The following is a 16,453-nucleotide window of genomic DNA, read 5'->3' on the forward strand; positions in this document are numbered from 1 at the left end:
TCATTTTTAAAACAGATAGTTAGTTATTGATATTTGGCTGTTTTGGATAACGGCATGATGACTATCCCCACACATAACATCTCCCCGAGTCTCATAAACACACTTGCAAAGGAGAGTTACAGGGTCGTGAGTAAGAACACTCCCAAGGCTCTTCATACACACAGGCAAAGAGCTTTCTAGAAAGATGGTATTAATTTGTGTTTCTACCAATAGTGGAACGCTAGTCTACGCCTTGGCATTTCTCAACATTTTAGCATCTGGGGCCAACATCACATGGTAAATAAATAGTATCTCATCGTTGCTTCCATGTGTATTTCTTTGATCACTAAAATAGAACAGTTTCATGGTCTTTGGAGCTTTGCTTTTCTTTGCTGTATGATATGCACATACTTTGCTGTTGTCCTATTAGTTTTTCTTATTGATTTGCACCAGCTTTTTACATATAAGGACATAACCATCAGGTGTCATGTTAGTGGCAGACTTTTCCCCAAGATAGTTATTTGCCCTTTTTTTCCCACTTTACTTAGGGGTTTTAATGCTGTAATTTATAATATTTAGCTCATCAGATCTGTCTTTTCCTTTGGGCTTTATACTTTTTCTGCTTTATCCCATTCTGTAATCAGTGCTCAGCAAATGCCTGCCCACCTCTTGGTTTTGCAAATAAAGTTTTATTGCCAACAGTGTCGTGCACACTCTCTCACATGTGCTCTGCAGGTGCTTTGTGCTAGAACGGCAGAGCTGAGGGGCTGCAACAGAGACCATGCCACCTGCAAAGCCAAAAATATTTATTATCTGGCCTTTTAGGGGGAAGTTTGCTTTAATGCACCTGACTCATGAGTGTTTAGTGGACAGAGCAGGAAAGAGCTGATGTCCATCACCCCTACGTCCCACCACACTCTTCATGGGACTCTAACTTCCTGCAGATGACACCCCTGCAATGGGACCGATCCCTTCCCCTGAGTAGGTGCTGGAGGATAAGGCAGACGTGTGACACTGAGGAAATTAGAACACCAGATTCTGCAAACCTGTTGGTGTTGGTGAGTTTTTGATCACAAGACTGTTCTGCAGTCCTCTTGTTGCCGGAAAGATCTCGTCCACCGCTGCCTGTGTACGTGAACGAATTCCCGTGGTCCTGAAACAGACACAAAGGGCAGGCTGAACCCTCCATAAGGGAGAGGACACACGCCAGTGAAAACACACATACACACACCCCCATCAGGACATCAACTGTCAAAGAAACAGAAAATAACAAGCGATGCGGAGAATATGGAGAACCTGGAACCCTGTGCACGGCCAGTGGGAATGTGAAATGGTGCAGCCACGGTGGAAAACGGTGTGGAGGTTCCTCAAAAAGTTAAAAACAGAATCACATCATAATCCAACAATCCCACTCCTGGGTTTATACCAAAAAAGAACTGAAAACAGGGGTTCAAAGAGGTTTTGTTTGTTTGTTAGTTTGTTTTTTATAACCATGTTCACAGCAGCATTATGCACAGTAGCTAGAATGCCAAAACAATGGAAGTATCCGCTAAGGGATGAATGGGAAAACAAAATGTGGTCCCGTCCATACACTGGCTATGATTCAGTTTTCAAAGGGAAGGAGTTCTGACACTCCCTACAACATGAGAACATGACACTGAGCGAAATAAATCAGACAGACAGAAAAAGACAAATATATGATTTCACTTATACATCAAATCCAGAGACACAAAGTAGGATGGGGGGTGGGGGATGAGGCGTCAGTATTTAACGGGGACACGGTTTCAGTTTGAAAGATGGAAGAGCCCTGAGAATGGACGGTGGGGATGGTTGCACGACCACGTGAACGTCCTTGATGCCACTGAGCTGTGCACTTGGAATAGTTAAGATGGTAAGCTTTATGTTAAGTGTTGTCTGCCACAATTAAACAAAAACGAAACCACCTCCCCACACTCACCACGTCATCCTCATAGCCCCCAGCCAGGACCAGAGAGTACGCCCCGTCGTTGCTCCGGCCGTGGATGCCTGCCACGTGAGGTCGATGGACCCCCGACTCACTGACCTGCGAAAGCCACCGAGAAACACATGGTACCTCCTGGACCGGCCGCAACGGAAGAGCCCGAGCCCTCCTTATTCCTGCCTTCGGAGCCAGTGCTGACTTCCCACCAGATGCATCCGGCCTGTCACGAGAACCTGTACCCCGACAGCCCAAGTCCGAGCCGCACCATGGCAGGGCCTGGCTTGAGTTCCACCCCTGCCTCCTGCCCTCAGGGTGGCCCTTCCAGTGGAGGGGCTTCTGGAAAGGCAACTCCCATCAGCCGAGCCCCAGGGTCCAGATGTCTCAGGTACCTGGACTCTGAACCTCCACATGGTGCCCACAGGGATGCCTGGGATGGGTCCGTAGTGGTTGGACGGCACAATGGTGCACTCCTTAGTGCGGCCCACGCACGCCATGCCCTGCCGTTCCAAAACAGAGGGGAGGGCCGCGTGAGCGCCTGGAGGAGAGCAGGGAGGGCGGGGAGGGCGGCAGGGGCTCAGGGCCCGGGACCCTTCACCTTGCCCCAGTCCCGCTGCGAGGACGATGTGGCCGACGCCATCTTTGCCTTCTTCTTACTCTCCTTCAGCTTCTCCCCTGCCTGCACAACCTCACTGGAGTCGATCCGGCACTCGGGGCAGTACCTGTGACAACAGGGACATCACCTCCGGCCTTGGCCATGCGCTCCTGCCGGCCTCATGCTGCAGACACAGCCAGCTCCTTCCGGCTCCCTGGGGTCCTGCACAACCCAGCTGGGGTTGACATCAGATAAGAAACCCAGTTCCTCGGTCACATGTGCCACATCTGATGTGCTCAGTAGCCGGGTCTGGCGAGCAGTGGCCGAGGTGGACGGCAGACCCTGACCCCTCTCTGGGGAACTGAAGAGCTTCCCAATGGGGAGTGGAGGCCCAGCCCAGATGGGACAGACACATGGGAAGGTCGACGGCACCTCCTCGCTGCCAGTGACTCAGTTTCCCCATGTCCACAAGGCCGGGGGCAGTGCAAACAGCAGCCACCTCCGTTAGCAGGTGAGGGTCCTTAGACCAGAGCTGAGTGCATCACAATCCTTCCTGCCCCCTGGTGGCAGTCACCAGGACGAGCACAGATGGCATGGTGGCCCAGAGGCCAGCTCCTGCCCATGGAGCCTCCTTCCCTGGGGTCACCCTGGGGCCCAGGCCACGGGAGCCACTTGGGACAGTTCCCTCCCCACTCCCCATGGTCGCAGGGCCACCAGGTGGCAGACCCGTGAGCCCCGTCCCCAGGCCCCGCTCACCACTCCTCCTCGCTGGGGACGCTGGACAGGGGCGGGCACAGGCAGTACGTGTGGAAGGCCATGTCGCACTCATCGCACAGGAGCTGCTTGTCGGGGTCCTGCTTGCCCCCACACAGGTGGCAGGCGCACATGCGGCACGGCTTCTTCTCGTCGTCCTTGCAGTGCTTGCAGGAGGGCCCGCTCTTCCCTGTGCGGGTGGGGAGGCTGGGGTCAGCTCAGGCAGGGCCCCCTGCGCCGCCTGACACCGAGGGGCAGGAACTCACTTCTCATCGGGTTTTCCACCACGGGGCTCCCCTCGCCTGGGCGCTCAATCTTGAAAATTTCGTCCACAAAGGCGATCCGACAGTCATCGATAGAGTGATCCCTGTGGAGGATGAGCCATTAAGACCTCCAAGCAGGCCACCCACCGAGGCGCCGAGAAGGTGCTGCCACCTGCCTCAACACACACTCGGAGCATAGAACACTCCCGCTCCAATTATGCCCGAGGGGAGCCCTGCAGGGCCTATGCGCTCGCTGGGCTACTCCCTGGGCAAGTTCAAGTCCTACTAAACCAGGAACTAAAACCAGGGTTTCATCACCAGATGCATTTCAGAGAATAATTTCTAACCTGCTAGCAGGCAAAAACCATAAAGGTAAAGTCTGATCAAAATAGAAAAACTCCTTCAAGTTAAAATGACCCCAGGGACCAACCCACCACCTCCATCAGATCATCCTACTATCTCATCAGATCAACCTGCCACCTACAGCAGCAACACCCTAGAGAAATCACATTCGAGTCGTGTATAATTTTACATTTTCTAAGAACCACGTTCAAAAAGTAAAAGCAGATGTAATCAATTCGAATGTTTTATGTAACCCAACGTATACAAAATACCATTTCGACATGCAATGTACACTAAAGAATTATTAACAAGCTATTTTACATTCTTTTTCGGCACTAAATCTTTGAAATCCAGTGTGTATTTGACACTCACGGGACATCTGAATGTGTCCTGGCCACATTTCAAGCTCTCCACAGCACGTGTGGCTCATGGCTACGGGACTAAACGGCACAGGTCCAGCCCCGCCCGCCAGTTCACGGGAAACATGCGGACAGGGGAAGAGAGGAAATGACACCACGAGGATGCAGGTGGCAAAGCTCAGACTGGAGATTCTATGGGACAAGTGACCAGGCTTCTCCAACAAGGAAAGGGGGGGAAGAAAGGAAAGGACAGGAAACCTAAAGATAAAAGGGGTTTGTTAGAGACCTATCAACCTGAGATCTGCAGGCACTGCTTAGATCTTAAACAAATGGTTAAAAAAAGAGAGATAATTGGAACACTGAACAATAACTAGATACAAATTAAGGCATTACAGTTAATTTTTAAACTGTATAAGGGCAAACTATGTTTCTTTTAAAAGAGTCATTTTAAAAATAAGAAATACAGTCTAAAATATTAACAGATACAACAATTCCACGCTTGGGAGTTATTTCAACAGACGGGGTGGGGAGGCGGGAGAGATGGTCGCAGTCTCAGTTAAAGGAAAATTAAAAGAATTCTTTGCTAGCAGACACACCTTTAAAGAATAAGGAAGGGAGTTCTTCAAAGAGATAGGAAATTATAAAGGTAGGAATCTTGGGAGCAAAAGGAAGAAAAACAAAGCGAGCAGAAATATGGGTACATACAATAGATTATGCTCCTTAAGCGTTTTCTAAATCATATACAATGACTGAAATAAAAATCATGACATCATCTGATACTGAAGACAGTAAGAGAGTGTAAAGGGATGTAAATGGCAGGGAGAGGCCCACACGTCAGTCTAAGTGGTGAAAGAGACAGCAGTCTGTAGTAGGTCTCCATGATAAAATCCAGAGAAACCGCTAAGAAAACTAGACAGCAGCACACCCCAAAAGACTGAATAAATCAAGATAGAATCCTAAAAAATGTCTACACAACCCACAAGGAGGACAGAAAGAGGAAAAGGAAGAAGGAAGAGAGGAAACGAACAGAAAGCAGGTCACAAGGAGGCAGGCTCACGTCCTAACACACCAGTCACCGCCTTCAATAGGAGGGCTCTGAATACGCTTGTCCCTGGAACAACATGAAGTTGAGCTGCATGAGTCCACCTATAGGCTGATGTTTTTCATTAGGAAATACTCAAGGACCACACAATCCCCAGTTGGCTGCATCCTCGGACGGGGACACACAGATACAGAGACCCTCAGACATGGAGGGCTAACTCTAAGTTACACTCAGATTCTTGACTGTGTAGGGCGTCGGTGCCTCTGATTCCCAAGTTGTTCAAGTAGCAATAATGTATGCCCGTTAAAAGGCAGACTGGCAGAGTGGATTTTTTAAAAATGACTCATTGATATCCTGTTTACAAGAATTCCAAATTCAACCATAGAGATTTAAAGTAAAAGGATAAAAAAAGATATACACTGTGTAAACATTTACTTTTTTCAAAAAAAAAAAAAAGCAATGGGGAGGGTACAGCTCAGTGGTAGGGCACATGCCTAGCATGCACCAGGTCCTGGGTTCAATTCCCAGACCCTCCATCAAAATAAATAAATAAATAAATAAACCTAATTACCTCCCCTCAAAAAACAAACGATTCCCAGGAAATAAAAATAGAATCTAGGTGATAAAATAGGTCTTAAAAAAATTTTAAAAAGCAGGTAAAAGCAGGTATGTCAATACACACACGTGTCTCAGACAAAGTAGACTTCACAGCAAAGAAATTTACTGGAGACAAAAAAAAAAAAAAAAGAAATTTACTGGAGACGAAGAGGGACATTATGTCAGGACCAGGAGACAACCATCCTAAGTGTGTATGCACCAAACAACAGACCCTCACAATTAGGAGGCTGAAAGGAGAAACAGATAAACCCACAGTTACAGCTGGGTACTGCAACACCCCCTCAGCAACTGACAGAAGTACTAGACAGAACATCAGCACGAATTAGATGTGAACAACACAATCAACCAACACGGTCTAAATGATATAAACAGAACAATCCACTCAACAATAGAATACTTTTCTTTTTTTCCAACCAACTGTGAAATATTCACCAAGACAGACCCCATTCAGGGCCAATAAAACAAACCTTGACAAGGACTGTAATCATACAGAGTATGTTCTTTGACCACAACGAAGTCAAACTGGAAATCAACAGCAGAAAGACAATGCAAACCTCAGGAAACACTTGGGAGTTAAACGCCTTTCTCAGGAAGCCAAGAGCCAAAGACGAACCCTCAAAAAAAATTTTAAAAATTGAGAGAACTGAATAAAGAGAAAAATATAACACAGCAAAATACGTGGAAAGCAGTGAAGGTAGTGCTGAGAGGGAAATTTACAGCACTAAATGCTCCTGTTAAAAAAGAGGAAAGGTCTCAGATCAAGAGTCTAAGTTGCTACCTTAAAAAAACTAGGAAAAGAGCAAAATCAACCCAAGGAAATGAAAAGGGAGGAAACTGTAAAGATGAGAGCAGAAGCCAATGACACAGAAAACAAGAAAGCAATATAGAAAAGCAAGGGAAAAAAAGCAGATTATTTTTCAACAATTACATCACAGCACCTTGGCCCGAGGCCCCAGATCTCACCCTTCAATGCCCACATCACCCTCCTCCTGTCTCCCTGCTGCCACACTGCCCCCTGCAGTCGATTCCCTGCTCAGCTGCCAGGGTGATGATTCCAAATCATAGGTGAAGGGCTCCCGTGCCCACAGGCTCTGGTGGCTGCCAGCCACGGAGAATACGCACCACTTCCGCCCTGAACGCCCAGCCAGGGGGAGGCTTCCAGTCTTGAGCCTCCTCCCCCACTGGCCTCCTCCCTAGGCCACAAATGCGCCAAGAATGGTCCTGCCCCAGGGCCTCTGCACCTGCCCGATATCCGTTTCCATACACAATACAATGAGTATCACTCAGCCACAAAAACAGGTTCGTCCTGCAACATGGATGGACCTTGAAGACATGACGCTGAGTGAAAGAAGCCAGATACAAAAGGACAAATCTCCCGTGACCCCACTCAGGAGGTCCCTAGGGTTTTCAAATCCATAGACACAGGAAGAAGACGGTGGGGGAGGGGCTGGGGAGTGAGTGTTTCATGGGGAAAGAGTTGCAGTTTGGGAAGATGAGAAAGTTCTGGAGATGATGGTGGGGAGGGTGGCACAACAATGTGAATGTGCTTAATGCCCCTGAGCTGTGCACTTAGAAATGATTAAGATGGTAAGTTTTCTACCTACAAGCACATACGCAGACACAAGGTAGAACAGGGCTTGGCAAACATCTTCTCCAAGGGGCCAGACAGTAAGTATTTCCAGTTTCCTGGGCCACACGGTCCCTCTCCCAGCCCCCCAGCTCGCCTCTGGTGCCCTCCTAACACGACGCTACCACTGAGAATCAGTAAAGAGATGGGCGTGGCTCTGCGCCAATAAAACTTTACCCATCAAACAGGCGGGGCCACCGCCGCCCGCCTTCACCGAAGCCGAGCGCACCGCCACGTGGGGCGCGTGCAGGCCGGGGAGCAGCGACTTCCCCGGGAAGGAGGGCCGGGGGACAGAGGAGAAGGGAGAATATTAACTGTGTGGCCTCTGGTACTTCCTAGATTTTGCCGCGTCTGGACTTCTCACCTGCTGGCCAAATTCAAAACAACAAAGAAAAGAGAAGGAGGCGGCCTGGGATCTCCGCCCGGGGGCAGAGCCGGCTCCGGGGGCGGGGGAGCGCGGAGCGGCGCCCAGCAGGGCGCGGGGAGCGCGCGAGGCCGGCTCACCCCATCCTGACGTTGGCGTGCAGCTCCCGCACCGTCCGCGTCTCGCGCTTGCGCAGGATCTCCGCGTCGTACCAGAAGCCGCGGTCCTTGGGGTTGTCGGGGTTGTAGTTGAGCATCACCACCTGGCCCACCTCCAGCTCCTGCCACTTGAGGATGTGTCGGGCGCGAGCCCGGACGTCCCGCGAGCTCATCTGGACCACGCCGTCCTCCGGGTAGCTGGAGGGAAAGCCCTGCACTCAGATCCGGGTGCCGGCTGGCCTCCCGCCCTCAACTGGAGATAAAAGCTGGGCAGGGAGGGCCCCATCACAGCAGCCCTCCCCAGTGATCTCATGTGCTGGTGTCGAAAACACAGGTATAGAGACATGTTCCAATTACAGACGGTGCTATGGGTTGAAGTGTATCCTCTAAAAAAGATATGGCGGAGTCCTAAGCCCTGGTACCTGGAGGTGGGAGCTTATTTGGAAACAGGGTTCTTTCAGATGCAGTGAGTTACCATGAGGTCAAACTAGAGTGGGGAGGCCCTAAATCCAGTGACTGGTGTCCTTATAAGAGGAAGGGATGAGATGCAGATGGAGGAGAATGACAGGGCGGAGGCAGAGGCTGGAGTGCTGTGGCCACAAGCCAAGGACTGCCGGCCCCAGTCCAGCCCCAGCGCAAGCTGGAGGAGACAGGAGGACTCTCCCCTCCAGGTTTCAGAAAGGTCACAGCCCTGCCGCCACCTTGGTTTTGGACATCTGGCCTCCGGAACCGTGAGAATAAACTGCTCAAGGAACCCAGTCTGTGGGGTTTTGTTACAGCGGCCCTAGGTGACTGAGACAGAAGGAAACTTGGGGAGGGAAAAACTTCACTCTTTCCACACACACGTGTTACAAGTGACTTGGGTAGAGGGATATACAGCATCCCATTCATGTAAATACACCCACCGGCTGCTAGGATACAATAGAAACTCAACATTCTGGATAAGCAGCCTCAAAAAAAGCATAAAATAACTGGGCTAAAGGAAACACTCTATCAGGAACAAAGCTAAGGCTCCACTGTGAGGGGGCCAACCCCAAGTCTAACGTGACCAGCTATATCCCCCAGGGCTCATTATTTTTGCTAATAAACCACCAAGAACAAGGGTTGCCAAACTTTTTCTGTAAAGGATCAGATAGTCGATATTTTTCTTGTCAGCTTTGTGAGCTGGAAGGTCTGTTTTGAGTCCTTAAACTCTGCTACTACCACGGACAGCAGTCAGACAGATGTAGGAGAATGGGTGTTGATGTGTTGTGTGTAAATAAAGCTTTATTTACAAAAACAGGCTGGGGCTAGATATGGCCAGAGGGCCAGAGTCTGCAACCCTTGACCCAGGAGAATGGGAATCTGGCACCTACTGTGATTCACTCATCCAAAGACTCCAGTGACTTTTACAGAGCTAAGTTCAGGATGTGCCAGAAGCCGGTGGAGGCAGTAGGGACCCAGCAGAGAACCAGATGAAGCCCCAGTGCTCCAGGGAACTGAGCTCCCTGTGGGCAGGTGTGCTAGCCCTGTTATGGACTGAACTGTATCCCCCTAAATTCAAAGACTGAAGCCTCAACACCCAATGTGACTACTTGGAGATGGGGCCTTTAGGGGGTAATTAAGATTAAATGAGGTCATAAAGGCAGGCCCTACTCTGATGGAGTCGGTGTCCTTATCAGAGGAGGAAGAGACACCAGAGCGCTCTCTCTCCCTCTCTCTGTGCACAGAGGAAAGGCTACGTAAGGACAGGGTGAGAAGACAGCCGTTGACAAGCCAGGAAGAGAGACCTCACCAGAAGCTAACCCTGCTGGCACCTTGATCTTGGACTTCCAGCCTCCAGAATTGTGAGAAAATAAATGTCTAATGCTGAAGCCACCCAGCCCGTGGTATGTTGTTGTGGGTCCTGCTAAGACACCCTCCGTGTTCAGACAGGAACTCCTGGCAGTGAGTGTATCCAGGGAGGGAGAGAGGGCACACATGAGATGCTTTCACACGGTGCTGTGATTAAGATAGGACAGGAAATGGGGGGCCTGCAATCCCGACTGGACGACCAGGGCAGAGTTCTCCCAGGAGGCCCCCAGGGGACTGGCCTCCGTGTGGGTTGGGACCAGGAGGGTGGGACCTCGAATCCTGGTCGTCACCCCCAAGGCAGTTCCAAACTCCAGTCCCTGCGTCTACAGAGACCAGTCCCCAGGCCCGCCCACCCCAGTGAGACTCACTCGTCGTATTTCACGTGATAGACAACGTCGTCCTTGGGCAGCAAGCTGGAGGTGGAGCTGCAGGGTTCGTCCTCGGACGGCACCTTCCTCGTCACCCTGACCACCTGGGCCTCGAACCACGCGCCTGAGTTTGTGTCCCGCGCATCCACATACTCGCCGACCTGCAGGGAAAGCAAGCTCTCACTCGGCCCAGGGAAGGAGCAGGACCGCCGAGAGCCCGCCTTGGCTCCTGGGCCCGGATGCTTCGGGGCTGGGATGCTTCTGCCGCGGCACTGAGAACACCAGGGCCATCCAGGGCACTGTGGGGTTTGAGCAGCATCCCTGGTCCCCATCCCCTCGATGTCAGGCCCCCCCCCCCGCCAAGTCATGAGAACTAGATGTTCCCTGGGGGCAGAACCTTCCCTGCCACGTGGCCCAGGGAGGCCAGAACTGCCCATTTTTCCAGAGGAGAGGGGAATCCAGATCTTTCTGGGACATTTCATGATCTTAGAGGGAGGCTGGCAGCAGATCAGAACTCTGATCGCCCCTGTGAAGATGCCTGCAGGCCCAGACAGAGGATCCTGCTTCAGAGGGGTCAGGACGGAATCGCTGAGTGCTTATGCTGCAGCCAAGGAACCCCTCGGAGACAGTCACAGCGGGGGGGGGGGGTGCCCAGCCACAGGGCCAGCGGGCGCAGACAGCGGCCGGCAGAGCCCCACCTTGTACAGGCCCAGCTCCGTCTCGTCCCACACGTCTTCATCCGCCTTCCCTTCTGCCTCGTTGGCGGCCTCACCGCTGTTGGAGGACTTGTCGGACTCGCCCTGGCCCAGGCAGCAGCCGGAGTCCGTGTCCGAGAGCTCCGAATCCCGCTCCTTGCTGCTGCTGCTGCTGCAGCTGCCAGGGGGCAGCACCAGGCTCTGCCGGACCAGGAGCTGGATGGTGTCATTGATGCGAACGTCATAGTCAAACAGAGTGTGGCCGTCCTCCATCTGTAGGGACACGGGACAAGGTCACCAGACACAGGGCACACACCTGCCAAATGCAGGGCACAGGCCAGGGGCAAAGGAGCGAATCTGCCCTCGTGGAGGCTGGCCTGGAACAGACCCGCCCACTCCTGGGGGTGCCCAGTCACCCTTTCCTCAGGGTCCCGAGGCCTTCTCAGTGAGGACTCCTGCTGTCACACACCACATCCGGGGACATTTTAATATTTTATGTATTTTGACACTTTTGTCACAGTAAACGTGCCTCAGTGGTTCTCCTTTTTCTTTTTTTTTTTGTCAAGACAGGGTAGGGGTGCTAGGGATGGCCCCCACAGAGAGTGACCCAGCCTGATGTCCTAAGTGCCAGGAGGAGAAGCCCTGGCCCGCATGAACGGAAGGACGCGTGCACCCTCACCTGCCTCGGGTTCCTTGTAAGGCTCCAGCTCGCACCTCATCCTCAGGCGGCTCCTCCGATCCAGAACTCCACCCCTCTCCATTAACTTCTTTATCCTAATTCCACCCAGGCAAGGACCTGGGAGCTGGCAGGGCTCTACAATCTGTGCCCAGGCTGACTCATCTGACTTGTGAAGGAGTCTGTCTTCTGAGCCACATTCCCTTTGGCACAAAAGGCACTGGGGAGTTACCTTTTATTAGAAACTGCCCCAGGGCACTCTGCCAACATCCAACTAGGACCCTCCTGAAATTCTGCACCATCCAAATGCCCCTAAGGCAGGCTCTGCCCTGCACTGGGATGTCTGGGGATCACTCGTCACTGGGGGGGGGGGGGGGGGCGCGCCATCGTGAACACTGCGGGGATGGGGTGAGCAGCATCCCTGCCCCCACCCTCCACATGCTGGGAGCACCCCTAGTGGTAACAACAAACCCTATCCTCAGACCTCGCCCAGTGTCCCCTGGGGCAGAACGATCTGATTCAGAAGCAGCCCCTAAACAAAAGGATACACAAAAGATCAACTTTCCCTCCAGTCCCAACTTTTAACCAAAAGCTGTCGGTTCAAAGGTCTGATTACCATTAACATGCAAACAGCACCAGGGGTCTCAGTGAGGGAAGTTCCAGACGAGGTCCTTTCGGTGCAGTGGGTTTTGTTCATCTTTATTCATCACAAACCTGGGCATCTGATGGCTGGGGACCCCACTCCCCTGAAACGCACATCTGAACACATCAACACTTGCTTGCAACTGCAGGGCCCCTCCGAAACCCACCCTGGACAGTGAGCCTCCGATGTGCCCAGCACTGCCCAGGTGCCACAGGGGCCCAGGGAGTGAGGCAGCACCAGCCCTCCAACACGGGGCAGACCCAGGACAGGCATGACAGCAGGGGGAGGTGACACCCGTGGTCACAGCTGCATGAGGCCCAGCAGCCCAAGGGCGGACAACCCAGGGACCACTGATGGATGAGTGGATCGGCCCCACGTGGTCCTCCTCACACTGGGATGTTACTCATCCCCAAAAAGGAGAGAAGCACTGACACTCGCTCCCACATGGGTAGACCTTGAGGACATGATGCTCAGTGAGAGAACCAGATACAAAAGGACAAATATTGTCTGATTCCACTCACAGATGGTCCCTAGAAGAGTCACATCACAGAGACAGGAAGTGGACCTGTGATGGGGGAGGGGAGGAGGGGAGTGATAGACAAAAGGTGTGGGGTTTCCTTGGGAGGTGATGAAAATGTCCCCAAATTGACGGTGGTGACAGTTGCACATCTCCAAGAAAATACCGAAAACCAGTGAACTGCACACTTTAAATGGGTAAATTGTGTGGTATGTGCTTTCTATCTCAATACTGATTTTTTTTAAAAAAAGAAGCTGATACAAAAAGGCTACACACTGTATGATTCTGACTATAGGATGTTCTGGAAAAGACAAAACTACGGAGACAGTAAACAGACCAGTGGCTGCCAGGAAGTGGAGGGAGGGAGGGCGGGAGGGCGGGATGAGCAGGCAGAGCACCGAGGACTTTAGGGCAGTGACACAATTCTGTGTGACGCTGTAATGGTGGAGACGCGTCGTCAGACGTCCATCCAGTCCCACAGGACGTACACCACCAAAAGCGAGCCCAAGTGTACCCCATGGGTTCTGGGTGACGACAACATGTCAAGGTAAGTTTCTCAGTTGTACCAACTGCACTATCTGGCGGGGACAGGTGTGAACAGCGGGGGTGGGGGCTGGGGCTGGGGGCGGGGGCGTACGGGAAATCTCTACACCTTCCTCCTCATTTTGCTGTGAACCTAATAAACTTTATCTTTTAGAGCATTTAACAAAAAAAAAAAAAAAAGGAGAAAGGCAAGTGTCCCCAGCATCCCTATGACGAGGAAACCAGCAGAGAGCAGGCCGAGTGTTATTAAAAAGGATGACCAAGACCCTGGCACCTGGTGCCCAGCACCTCTATGGCCAGCAGGGTGTGGAGCATCCTCCCTGGCCCTACTCACTCGATGCCAGGAGCACCCCCAACCCCGGGTCGTGACAACTGCAGGTATCCTCGGTGTCCCCAGGGGGGCTGAACCTCCCCCAGTGAGAACCACTAAGCCGGGGACCCTCCGTGTACCTGAGGGACAGCTACACGGGCGCTCACAGTGGGCTCCCAGCTGCGTTATCTGCAAGCAGAACCTGTGGCCTGTTCCTACAAAGGCACGCTGCACAGCTGCACGTGACAGCTAAACGCAGGCAAGTAGATGTGTCTCCCACACACGTCAAGGGAAGTGAGGGTGACTTCAGATGGGAATAAACCAAGCCACTGGAGCGAGGACAGGCAGTGGGAGAGAGCCGCAGTCAGGAGGGAGCAAGCAGTCGGACTTCTGCTTTACAAAGAGCACCGGGACAGAGGGAAATGGGAGACAGGGCAGCAGAGCTAAGGGAGGAGGCACCAGAATGGCAGCTGGGGGTGTGCAGGTGCGAGAAAGAAAGGGTCAGGACAGGCCAGCACTGAAGGCAGCAGCTGCACATCCACCCCGCTCCTCCCTTCTGGTATTTTCCACCCACGACGCAGTCTGTGCTGGGTCAGGAAGCTGGGCTGACAGGCTCCCCTCCAGGTGCAAAGACACAGATGGAATGCAAGCGGGGTGCACCAGGCAGGGAAGGGGGCTTGGGCTGGGCCAGGCTGGCCCTGGGCTCCATCTCCAGGACAGAATGCACAAGTTGGTCTGGCTGCTTCCTAAGGCCACTTCAGGAACATTTCAGAAGGGCCTCACGGTTGGCAGGAAGAAGCTTGCACAACGGCGCGCTATCCCCAACCCTGCTCGCCCAGAGCTGTGCTTACATGGTCAGGAAGCAGGGGGGGCGGGAGGTAGAGGACAGGGCCCAGGTGAACGGACGGAACATGCTGATTCTGGGTCCTTTCCTCCTAAAATTCCAACTGAGGCTTAGTGGCATTAATAAAAGCTATACAAACTGAACAACAGGCGAGCTATGCCTCAGGTTGGCAGTTCGCATGTTAAAATTAAACTTGCAGCAAAAATCCCATGTAACCAAAATTCCCGGTTAAAACTCCTCCCATTGCCTGTAGTAAAACAGACACATGGCTGGGGCCCAGTGACTCCAGTATAAAGGCAAAACTGCCCACGGCACTCAGACCACATCTGCCTTTTGATCCGGGTGTGCTTCCTGGACATTCGGGTCTCTGGGCCCCGCGCACGCATGAAGTGAAACACAGACCACAGAACAACAAAGCTGCTCGTTGCTCCGGGAAGCCTGGAATTGGAGCTCCTCCGCCCACAGTTCCTGCCCACCTCTGCCCGCTCAGGACACCGTCAGGGACAGGGATGCTCTCAGAGTGCTGCCCAGAGGCAGGAGCACAGGAAATAAGCACCGCTGGGGCCAGCAAGGGGTGGTTCTCCGGCTTGGAGGGGCCGTAAATCAGATAGCAGGACCTCCACCCCCACTGGGGACGGGCAGGCGGTGTCGAGGAGGGCCCGAGAGCCGGGCTTGGAGAGAAAGGAAGTGAGACGCTGAGCTACCTCCTTTCCTGAGGGTGCAGCCCCAGCCCCCACCTTCCCGTCGAGGCCCCAGGCCTCCACAGAAACCTGGGGTGCAGGCCAGATCGATGGACAGACAGGAGAATAGAAAAGGCGTGACGCAGGATCTTGGCCATGGGGGAGGGACACACTTCCTGCTGGGGGTGGGGCAGGCGGAGCGCGCAGCACCTCAAGGACAAGCTCGGCCCCTCTTTACCCCCCAGCTGGTCAAGGACAGAGGACTGATCGGTCCTGACAAGTGAACTCTGCCCTTTGACCCCGCTGGGCCACAGCAGAGAATAAGCCCTGGAGCAGCACTGTGGGGGCCTGGGAGCCCCAGGCTGTGGTGTGGGGACATCATGATGTATGTCACTGGCTGCTTTCAGCTTCGGGGGCCCGCAGGAGCGCAGCGCTCACAAGCTGCAAGGGAACCAGCGTGCTTCCACAGACTGCTAACTCTCCCTAGCTTCCAGTTTCTGATATGACAAGAAGTGACAGGTGTGATCCCCATGCCCAGAGGCTTTGGGATCCCCTATCACTTTGGAGGGTAGAAAGGGGTCCTGAGACCCAACAAAGTGAGCGCCTGCGCCCTGGGGACGCAGTCCAACATATCCCAGGGCAGCCCACTCTGACAGTACAACCTGGACACACCACCCTGGGAGGAAGCTCGGATGTAAGTGCCACACTCCAGCCTGCAGGACAGTTCTCACCGCCCGTCTTATAAATACAGTTTTACTGGGGCTTGAATCGGACCACGCCTACTCATCTGCGCTCTGTTCTGTCCGGAGCTTTCGGGGGCAGACTTTCAAAGACTCTGGTATGGATTAGACATTACCTTACCGCGCAGGACAGACTGCAAGGCTGGCAAACGGTGACCCCGGGTCCTTAACAGAAAGGGTTTGCTAATCCCTGACCTAGAGGGTGTGCCTCCAGCTGGGAGCTCGGTGGGGGGGGGGGGAAGGGACCTCCCCCCTCACACAGCCTGAAAGACCGGTCTCAATGAGGGGGCTGTTTGCTGCCTGACCCTGTCCTTTGGGAAAACAGGGGCAAGCACTCAGGAAAGGCCAACCAAGCAGGGACATCTGGTGGGGCGCTATGACATGACCCTCGAAAGGCCATTCCAACTCGTCTTTCAGGCCTTAACACAGCCTCTTGCTGTTTTCCTAAAATAAATTATCTACTAAGTAATTAGTTCTCTCAACTGGGAGCACTTGGCCATGTCTTTGTGGTCGTTACAGCTAGGGGAAGGGGAGGCTCCTGGCATTA

General features: G+C 53.0%; 1 protein-coding gene across 2 annotated transcripts in view; it reads right to left on the reverse strand.

The window, feature by feature from the left end:
- Positions 1–16,453, reverse strand: part of UHRF1 (ubiquitin like with PHD and ring finger domains 1) — a 30,263-nt gene that overhangs the window by 9,258 nt on the left and 4,552 nt on the right. For both annotated transcript variants that reach the window (XM_032465851.1, XM_032465852.1), the window contains exons 3-11: positions 10,957–11,226; positions 10,259–10,419; positions 8,040–8,255; positions 3,551–3,651; positions 3,288–3,474; positions 2,535–2,658; positions 2,329–2,436; positions 1,937–2,041; positions 1,026–1,132 (exon numbers count right to left, since the gene is read on the reverse strand). In XM_032465851.1, coding sequence (XP_032321742.1) covers positions 1,026–1,132; positions 1,937–2,041; positions 2,329–2,436; positions 2,535–2,658; positions 3,288–3,474; positions 3,551–3,651; positions 8,040–8,255; positions 10,259–10,419; positions 10,957–11,226 — 1,379 coding nt within the window. The remainder of the gene's footprint in view (positions 1–1,025; positions 1,133–1,936; positions 2,042–2,328; positions 2,437–2,534; positions 2,659–3,287; positions 3,475–3,550; positions 3,652–8,039; positions 8,256–10,258; positions 10,420–10,956; positions 11,227–16,453) is intronic.

The sequence above is a fragment of the Camelus ferus genome, chromosome 22 (assembly GCF_009834535.1).
Source record: "Camelus ferus isolate YT-003-E chromosome 22, BCGSAC_Cfer_1.0, whole genome shotgun sequence".
NCBI classification, from domain to species: domain Eukaryota; kingdom Metazoa; phylum Chordata; class Mammalia; order Artiodactyla; family Camelidae; genus Camelus; species Camelus ferus.